Source organism: Amblyomma maculatum, chromosome 1 (genome assembly GCF_055883805.1).
Source record: "Amblyomma maculatum isolate TAMU_Amacu chromosome 1, ASM5588380v1, whole genome shotgun sequence".
Taxonomy (NCBI): Eukaryota; Metazoa; Arthropoda; class Arachnida; order Ixodida; family Ixodidae; genus Amblyomma; species Amblyomma maculatum.
Window position 1 is genome coordinate 38,019,020 of NC_139344.1, and position 9,853 is coordinate 38,028,872.

General features: G+C 44.3%; 1 protein-coding gene across 1 annotated transcript in view; it reads right to left on the reverse strand.

Annotated features, from left to right (window-relative positions):
• The window catches only part of LOC146202153 (ornithine decarboxylase-like), a 34,245-nt gene extending 26,557 nt beyond the window's left edge, over positions 1 to 7,688 (reverse strand). Inside the window, exons 1-3 of the mRNA XM_084584127.1 lie at positions 7,558 to 7,688; positions 5,443 to 5,539; positions 4,906 to 4,982 (exon numbers count right to left, since the gene is read on the reverse strand). Of these exons, the coding sequence (XP_084440253.1) occupies positions 4,906 to 4,982; positions 5,443 to 5,539; positions 7,558 to 7,641 (258 nt within the window). The 5' untranslated portion in view covers positions 7,642 to 7,688. The remainder of the gene's footprint in view (positions 1 to 4,905; positions 4,983 to 5,442; positions 5,540 to 7,557) is intronic.
• Between the last annotated feature and the right edge of the window lie 2,165 nt (positions 7,689 to 9,853).

Below are 9,853 nucleotides of genomic sequence, written 5' to 3' on the forward strand. Positions count from 1 at the left end.
TAAAGACACAATAAACGCAATCTGAGCATGCGCCATGGCGCTGCCTCTGAATAGTTGTGCGCCAAGCAAGTTTGTATTTCACTGACTACCTGAAGCCATGCTTTTGAAACCGAAAGTACCACTTCGTTTCTTCCCCAGAGGAAACCGACACGAGCATTCTTGTAGGAGCCCCTAAAAACTCTTGATGGTAAGCGACGGGCGTGTGCAAACGTGACGGTGGGTCCACTCATGGAAAATTCACAACTTTCTTGGTAAGGCCTCACGTGTTCGAAAGAATGAAATAGTCCCAAGACACAATGACGAAAGCAAGAAAACAGAGGGCTAGTGCCGCCATTTATTTTACGCTTTCGTCTTTCCAACAAGTCACCGCTCTTGCGGATCAGATAAAGCGTATTTGAGCGGCTCCTCCATGCTGGCAACAAGCACCAATTAAAATATCTCGCGTGGTTGTATTCTGGTGCCTGCGAATGACCAGCATAAATATGAAAGTGGTGCAGAGCGGCTCCGTGCACACTGAAACTCTAAGCGGCCTGTGGTGGCTTCAGCCCTCGCCCCCCCCCCCCCCCCCCCCCTTTCACTTTTTCTACTCTTTTACGCGTTGCCGTGTCGTAACAGTCTCTGCCTCCAGGGAGTTTTTTTTCTTTTTTTAAGAAACCGTTGCCATTTTTGAGCCGAATCAAAAGACGCCTGGTCATGACATCATCATCATCATCAGCCTGACTATACCCACTGCAGGGCGAAGGCCTCTCCCATATTTCTCCACTTAACTCGGTTCTGTGCTAGCTGCATCCACTGGTCATGCCAGAGGCAGCTAAACCTGAGAAACGATGAAAAAACGCCGGAAACTGCTGACAGGGCTCTTTCAAGGTCTGTTATTTGAGCCGACCGTAGAACTTCGCGAAAAATGTGCCTTATGAGTCTGCTTTTCAAAGCTAGGTACAAGATATCAATAAGTAAGAATAGCTTAAGGTTTAAGCGACAGCATATCCAAGAAATGGCGCTCACAGCTTAAATATGATGAAATCATAGCCGGATAGATAACAGTTATCTGCAGAAAAATGCAGCCGGTCGGTCAGAAACCGGGCGGCACTTTTCCCAGTCGTTTTCGTGCTGAGAAATCTGGGCATTCGTCAAAGTGACGACTGTAATATAAAACTCGATGGATGCCCAGGTGGGACCGAGTTTTGAGTCCGCCACCTGTGGCATACAATGAACGCGGTTCTGTACTCTAGACGAACACCGCAAGATGAATTAATAACTTACGAGGCAACAAAGAAAAGAGAGCACAGACATTCACGTGCAGCAGTAGAGGCCAGTGGACTTCATTATTGCGCTCAAGCCGCCATTGAGGGTTCACTAGTTCCTTTGTTAAATAGGTTTTGTGGGCACACGCAAGAATATTCTCAGGCAAATATCGATTGCAAACTAAAGAAAACGCATCACATTTTGCTCGAAAGTATGCAAATATTTAACAAAGGCAAATAGAACATACTCATCGTCAATATAAACAAGCGTTTCTCTCTGAACTTACGTACATTTCATCCCGTAGAGACCACCCTCGTAAAGCAAGCATACCTTGTATTGCATTAACGTTTGCTTTTACTCATTTGTTTTCGCAACGAATCAAACCATCCGCCAACCTCAATTGCCACAATTGCCGGCACTGTTTTGTAGAGATCTACTATAGAAGAACATGTTTATTCCCATTATTATGCATATTGCTGCCATATTGTTGTTTCTATCTTTTTCTGTATTGCCCCAATACCTGTGTTATAGATGTTTCTTTTTTTCCATGCATTTCACTTCCTTGTGTTATCCCCCCTCCGGGCCGAAAGTATTCAAATAAATAAATAAATAAATAAATAAATAAATAAATAAATAAATAAATAAATAAATAAATAAATAAATAAATAAATAAATAAATAAATAAATAAATAAATAAATAAATAAATAAATAAATAAATAAATGGAAATAACCCATGCTATTTGTTACGCTGGTTGAGAAGCTTGAAGGAGAGAGGGAGGTTTGAGTAGGACGGAGAAAGGCAAAAATGAGTCTCCTCTGAGCCCTGCAAATATAACTTCGGAATAAACATGGAATACAGCACTAGTGATCAGTGCCGAAAACAGCAGGGGATTACTGCAGGAGTAAGGATTATCCGCTTGTTCACTTTAGGCAAGGTGTAGATATTCCGCTTTCTTACACATCTGTCACTCAAAGACACCTGACCGAAGCAACCTGTAGCCGCAAGGCAGGCGTTGCAGTAAAATACCAGCATACCGCAGCTGAGGCAGTTTTTTGTGTGTGTTGGGAGGAGCGACACGCACTACCGAAAACCAGTTACCTTCTGTCATAGGAAATAGCGATTTCTTTCCAAGAATGGATTGTTCGCGGTTCGCTTAATCGGTGTGAAATTCGGAAGGGCACCGGCCAGATGGCTCGTAAAGGAAAGCTGTTGAAAAAGTTAAATGATTCCCTATCACACTCTTCCAAATAACATTTTATAAACTGTTCCGAGCCGCCAGTAGGTCTGCAGCATAATAAAGAAATAGTAACAAAACGAAAAGTACAGTTGGACATAAAGGGATTCCAAAGGTGGTTGACCGATGCCTCGGTACCCGTGCATCGTGCCAGCCGTCTGCATACTACACCAATTAAGAGGACGCCTGCCTCCTTTTTTTTTTTTTTTTTTTGTTGCTAAAAAAAATGATACCAGAATGTCGACTTCGAGCGAGCCCTTTGACTTGATAAACAAGCCTGGAAACCTGGCAGGCAATTGGCATTTCCAGTTCCTTGTTTGGTCTTTCGCTGCCTTAAACTGAGGGACAACTAAAACTATATAGGCATTTATTGCAGTAATAATGTAAGCGCTTCTCCTGCTCCTGGTGTCATGTCGGGAGGCTGTAAAACGTGGCCTTGGACGAATTCCGTCGAGTGCTATCGCAGCCAAAACTGCAATTATATTGTGCTTTTTACACAGGGGCTCACTGCTACCCGAAATAAAATCTCGAGAGTACAGTAAAATGCTGTTCAGCGCATTGTCAATCATGCGATTACGCTTCGCCGCCTCACTCTATAGTCGCGCGTGCTGCCGCTGGTGGCGCGCGCGCTCGTCCGGAGTTAGGAAGCCTACATGTTACGCTGTCGGTGGCGGCACAACGTGTAGGCTCCCTTCCTGCAATTAGATGTGCATGGAGCTTATGCTGTTCCGGCTAAGACTAGTAGTTTTCAGCTCGAAGTAGTTAGCTAGTAGTTCGTTTGCATAAAAAGTTAGGAGTACGCCCAGGCTTCGTCCTATAGGAGCAGATGTGATAGCACATTGAACACTGCCTTTTCATTCGGTGTCTGAACCACAACGCGTTCGCTATAGTCGGATGCAACTCAAGCCTGCATTAACACACTTTGCCTACCTAAACAGAAAGCTTAGCGTGAAACCAAATTTTAAATTCAAGAATTTTGATCTTCTGGCTTGTTTAGTGCGATCAAATTTCCAAAACTGATTTCGTCTACTGTTCAGTGGAGTAATACACACGTAGCGTACCATAGCCCGCCGTTATCAACTGTTGTTTCTAAAGTTATACCCCGCTTAGGTGTCCCTCTAACATGCTCGGTTCCACCGAACTGTGCTGGCCTATGTTTTGCGTACCCACATGGCATGCAGATTCAATTCAGTTCAATTTGTTTGTTTCCTTTCCAGAGGAGGAGACTGGACTAAAAACTGTTAGAACTGCCTGGCATCGGTTCAGGCTCCATATAAGTTTGTTTTCGACAGACACGACTATCGTAACATTGTTCCATAGATTGCAAAAGCAGAAGTATTATAAACACGTCTGAAATCATCGAGTATTATACAGCAATTATAAAAATTAAGTGCAGCAAAATACGTGAACAAGAAAAACTGTCAAATTACAACAAACGACACATGGACTTAAAGCAACATATGCAAATCACGCACGCAAACGCTGACAAAAACAGTTTAATTATATTATGGGATTTACCAAACGTATCCAAGGATGCTTTTTTCAGTATATTTAATAAAACAGGGGGGATATATGATAAAGACTGCACACAACAGTTCGCCCAGGGTGTGGGCAGATTCCATTTTTACACCGTCGAGTATGACGAACAGAATCGTTATTTTTCACCTTGACGAGTTGTGTGAGAACGTTTTTACCGAATTTTCTAAAAGATTTCGAGCTTCAATGGTGCCAAGTTTATTTTAAGTAAATACTTCTATTTTCTGAAGTACTCCAACTAGCATTCTCGCCCATTTTCGCGTCATTCAGCATTCAGACCATCCCCCAATTATTTGGCTCGACTTGAATGGGGGGTGTTTGTAATTCCGCGCGCGACCATGTGTTTGTCACGTTATGACCGTGTCGAGAAATCAAAATATATTCCGGCAAGAGTTTTTCCGAATAACGTCTACGGCGAGGATGCAGGCTTCTCGCTGGAACGACCTGTATACGCTATCTCGTTAAAAAAAAGAAAAAAAAAGAAAAGAAAAAAAAGCTACAGCTTGTCTTCAGCTACACGCAACCATTCGAGTACAGGAACGACACAGGAACACCCAGTGAGACGAAACTACCATTAGTATATTTTTTTTTTGCTTTGTGCCGATTTAAGTCGCATTTTGTCTTTGTTTCATTCTAAAGCACACAAAAAATTAACACATCAGGGGGAAGTTTGCTTCAAATTCGACATTCAAAGCATCAAGACAGACAGCGACCAAGCTTGGTTGATTACTTTGTTGGGAACATGTTTTGTCTTGAAGCTTAGCGTTTTTGGCCTGATAAATGTAGTTACGTTTTAAACTGAGAGCGTCCACAGCTTGCAAAGTTTGACGTGAAACAACGTTGGTAAATCTTACCACAAAACGCGAAAGTCTTCTCTAGTAAACAAACCTTGTTGGAGCAATCGAAATTTACGCCATGAGAATTCAGGATATGAAGTATTACGGGATCCGAGCACGCCTTGACAGCTGAAACAAAATAATCAGAACATCTTTGAGCCCTCTCCTACAGTAACAACAGAAACCGACAAAGAAATATCATAATATTTATTGAATCTTGCATGCGGGCAGAATATAAGTAGCTAGGAAGTTCTTACTTGAGCGGTATCCAGCTGCTCCACAGCATTTAGCTCGGCCTAATGTCCCCACAAGATTATTGTAATTTAATGCTCGCGCATCTTAAACAAAACTACGTTTGACGTGTGCCGACAGCGCAAGAAAATATTCATAGTTCTGAACCTCCGGGAAGGAAAAACCTTATTATAGACGCATTTCTTTCTCCACTTTTTAAATAAAAACGCCTCATAATAACGGCAGTAAGAATGGAAAGACAGCTCACAAAAAGCCGAGAACAAAACCACCGGGCACATAGTATCCAAAATAAAAAACTAGTCTTTTATAATTCTAAAACAACGAGTAAGATACTTGCCATAGAAGGGTGTCACACGGGGCATTTCCTTGCGCCATAATTTAATTTTAGCTTCCAAGTCGCGCAAATCGCAAACAAAAAACGCATCGTCAGCGATCTGTAAAGAGGACGAGAATGTATGTGGCACAATGTTTGTAAAGCTAACATATGTACAGCAGTTCTAGAGAAACAATTTACGTAGTGCTTCTTTCGGGACGTGTCACCAGTATGAAGTAAAAAGAAAAGTAAAACACGGCGTGTGGAGGAAGTTGGGCGCACCTATAAATAAACACTTCGGAGCAACAGCGCAAAAACACAAGGGACAAAGAACGAGTAGACACACACAGCGCTGTGTGTGTCTACTCGTTCTTTGTCCCTTGTCTCTTTGCGCTATTGCTCCGAAGTATGAACGAACAAGCCCAAATTTCAACGTTGCTAAATAAACACATACGCATACAGAGCGGTACCGAACCCAATATGCAGCTGCCTATACCGTAAAAATCTATGTAAAGCTATGGATTCGTTAAGAATGTCCCCCTTAAGTTCATTTACGAATTCTTGGCCTACCCACGCAACCTAGAAGCACACGCCTCTCCTCCTCCCCTTCGCCGTCTCCTATATACGCCTGTACTTTCTCCCCTGATGCTAACATTTTTGTATATTTTACAATTCAATGGAGAAGACATGTCACAGCGTCGCTGATCAAAACAAGACGGTGGTGAATTATAAGTGACATGGACGGGTAGAGAAGCCTTTGTTATCGATCGAGCAGTAGAACGTCAGTCCGAATATATTTTGTGCAACAAGGTCACGTGTTAGGACAAGTAGGAACGTTCCAGCCGAAGGCTGTTGGTGAGGTTCAAGCCAACACAGCAAAGTACAAAGGATGAAGCTATGCTGAGTTGCTCTAAACAAGCATGCCAGTTTGCCGATCTGAGGAACAAACGGTTCTGTATCACGTTTTTGGCTCTAGAAGTCCCTTGTAAGTGGACATATTTCTGCTTTTAATATCCGAACACCGTAGCTACGCAAAAAAACAAACAAAAAAAAATGAAGACAAGTACTGCGCATTTATAATATGAGATACCGCTGAATCTGGGCTTCTTGCGTGCACTCACTTGCACTGACGTTTTATTTTCGAAAGAAAAGCATTAGTTGTATCTGCCCAATACAAGTCGAGAACTCCGTTTCCTTGTAGCGCACTAATTTCAACTACTGCTCTATATTTCTGGCACAGGCGCAATTTTGTTACAATGTGTGTAGATGTTGCACTTCTTTAGAAAAAGGAAAGCATAATAAGGGGGACGCGGAAAGTAGCAAGAGTGCCAAAAATAAAACTTTTTTTCCCACATACACAAGTCGATATTTTCAATACTTAGTACGTGCGAATTATTTTCGGCACTCGCTCATCGTTGACATTAAAGGAGCTGCGGTGTGAAGCAATTGCTTGGGAACTGGAAAACGAAGACGCTATATACCGGGTAATTTTTTTAACGTATGCGGATTTTAGTGCCTGCGTGACATACATGGGTGCGTTCTGTACACGTAATTTACACACCAAGGATGACCTCAAATACGTGATAAAGATTAATGTTTTGAAAGTTAATTCACTAGGATTAAAGAATAAACGTTTTGATTTTTGATCTTAAAAGACAGTGTTACATAGCGAAATTTCTGTGAAGAGCTCCCTTTTTTAGTTTTCGCAATCGCCGGTGTAGTTCGAAATATCGGAAGTCGAAAATGCACTATTCAAAGCTAGTTGAATGGGCTTCCACACACTGCATACTTATAAAGACGCGTCAGCGTGCGTGGAATCATCGCCAAAACCAAAACCATGTTACATTCTGGTAGATCATAAAGTACCAAGCACTGCCTGTATCTGATTAATGAAAAATGCAAGCGACGCTGTTTTATAAGTGCATAAAGCGGAAAAGCTAACTCAACCAGCATTTGTATTGATAGAAGCGATGCTGCAAGGTTTGATGCGCTTGCTTCTGACCCCTGCGCGAACAGATTTCGAAACCTGCACCACAGCATTCCGCTGAACGTTTGGAGCGAAATACCTGTGCTGCAATCATCACGAAAGAGAGAAAAGTGAGGCGGCAGAACAAAAGATCAGATGCCCGTAGTAATTACCTGAGAATCAATGACTTTTCGGGCGACATCGGTGACTTTTTCTTCGACGTGCACGAGATCGTCGCCATCTTTGTTTTCAGCCATTTCGAGCCCCACTCCACACTGACTGGGGACAAGAACGCGGAGGCTTCTTCTTTTTAACCGTATGCGCGGACTGTACGGTGCACTAAAAGGCAGGACAAAAGGAACACCTCTCGACAACGCAAAGGTACGACTGTTGAGGCAGATAACAGTGCACGGAGTGCGTGGCTGAAAGAGAGAAAGAAAACAAAAGAAGAAAATGTCGTATCGCAAACGCGAGGCATTTGTCCCGCACAAACAGTGAGAATACGAGGCTCGAGTGGCTATTTTGTAACACTTATTTTCCCTGCTCAGGAAAAGGAAAAGCGCGAAGCACTGTCGGCCCTTCAATGGTGACACGCTTTGGTCGCTAACGCAAGAGGCGATCTTTGAACACCTCGTCAAGTGCGTGCTGTCGAAGGTAACGATCCCACTCGTCCGAATACTTCACCGCTTTCGCTGCTTCTGAGGGTACAAATGTCGCGATATCGCGCCGCACACAAAAGTACCGACCGAAGAGCCGCTGTAGTTGTACGCAGCTAGGTGTTTGGTATTCGCGCGACAAATGTCGAAACAGGGGGTCGCAAGCTAAGAGCATACGGGCTCACAATGCTTCGAGAGCAAGCTGCGCTTTGATCCGTCTTTGCGTGTCTTAACTTCGTTCCTTTTTCTAGCGAGCGTGCGGCCGTGCCGAAACCACGGCGACCGCCGTGTTCGCACGCTGCAGAACTTCTTCGTCCATAATGGCACGCTTGTTCACGAGGGAGCTTGCTAGAAGAGCACTAGTTCAGCCCAGCTCGAGCGCAATCAAGAACAAAAAGATGAACGCAAAAAAAATCACAGTCCGAGAACTCCGAAAGACCGCCGTTACCATAACGAAATCTGAAGTGGCTTAAAACGGGGCATCTATATATTTGGGCGACCAGTATGGCGTCATTTCTTGCTTTATTCTCCCGCAAGAAGATACACAAAACTGTGACTCTAGCTACAATCCATTTGTGAAAAGGAGCGGCTATAAAAGTTTAGATATCGATCAGGTGTTCCAATGGCAAGATATATTTCAGATGCAGAAAAAGATTATTAACGGAGTATTTTCCCGAGTGATCTCCTAGATTCCAGCCAACTGAGTTCAGTGGTAAAAGAGGGCAGAAAATGTCCTATTGCACATGAACTATCATCATGAGTGTCTTTATGCTGTACAACATATTGTGACATCACAGTGCCTGGAGCTCTTTCCACTTTTACATTTAGCAGCCTTTGTAACACCGTCGCCGGGTCTTACCGTATGCTGCCCACAACAGCGTCCACAGTAAGGGTACATAGTGCTGGTAAGGTGCGGGTGCCACTTATTAATGGGGAAATGTAAATTTAAAAAGCATTCAGGATATATAAAATAATGGCTGTAGCAGCTTCAAGTAAGCCAAGCCTCAAAGAATTTGCGTGTATTTCTCATTTGGCTGTGGTCGACCGTTGTGTCGAAACGCAGCGAGCTGTTTGTCTCTCCAATGTTTTTCGGCGGCGAGGTGTTCAGTAGCAGTAGTTTTTTGTTGTTGCCGCTCACGCTGTCCATGAGGAGATGCGTCAGCGTGAAGTTGCGGTAAGACACGCACTTACCACGATTGGAGATTGCCAGAATTGCGTCGCCCAAGTTTTCTAGGAAGCGGTTGATGTTCTTGGCCTGCTGCAGACGTCCCACGCCGAATGCAACTCTTGCAGCCGCTCGCTCCCTGCCGAGTCCAGCAGCTTCAATCGCCCTCGACAGCTGAGCTCCCTGCGTGTGTTGTGGCCAGCGACGTCCAGTCGGAACATTGAGCGGGACCAGGGTCACCGCTCATTGCACGTAGGGACGGTGAAGGGGCTGTTTCTTTCGCGCACACCGCAGGAGCTGGCCAATATGCTGGGCTGACTTTACTGGCACCACAGTAAGACTGGCAATCTTGATAGTTCGGTCCTTTGTGGCCACCTTGAGCTGCAGTTGTGGGGCCTTGTCTGCCTCGGACGGATGCTCAGGAGACCCCGCAGGGTATCCCTGTACACCTACACAGAACTGGTCGTCATGGTGTACGTCCAGTGGGGCTGCCTCAGGGATAGCTCGAACACCTGGGGCAGGGCACGAGGAATGATGCCCGTGTACATGTAGTCGTTCTCGCCTTTCATGACGTGGCTTTACCAGCCTTTCTCCGGGCATAAGCGATGCTGCAGATGTGGTAGCCGTCCAGTAAACTCTGCATGAGGT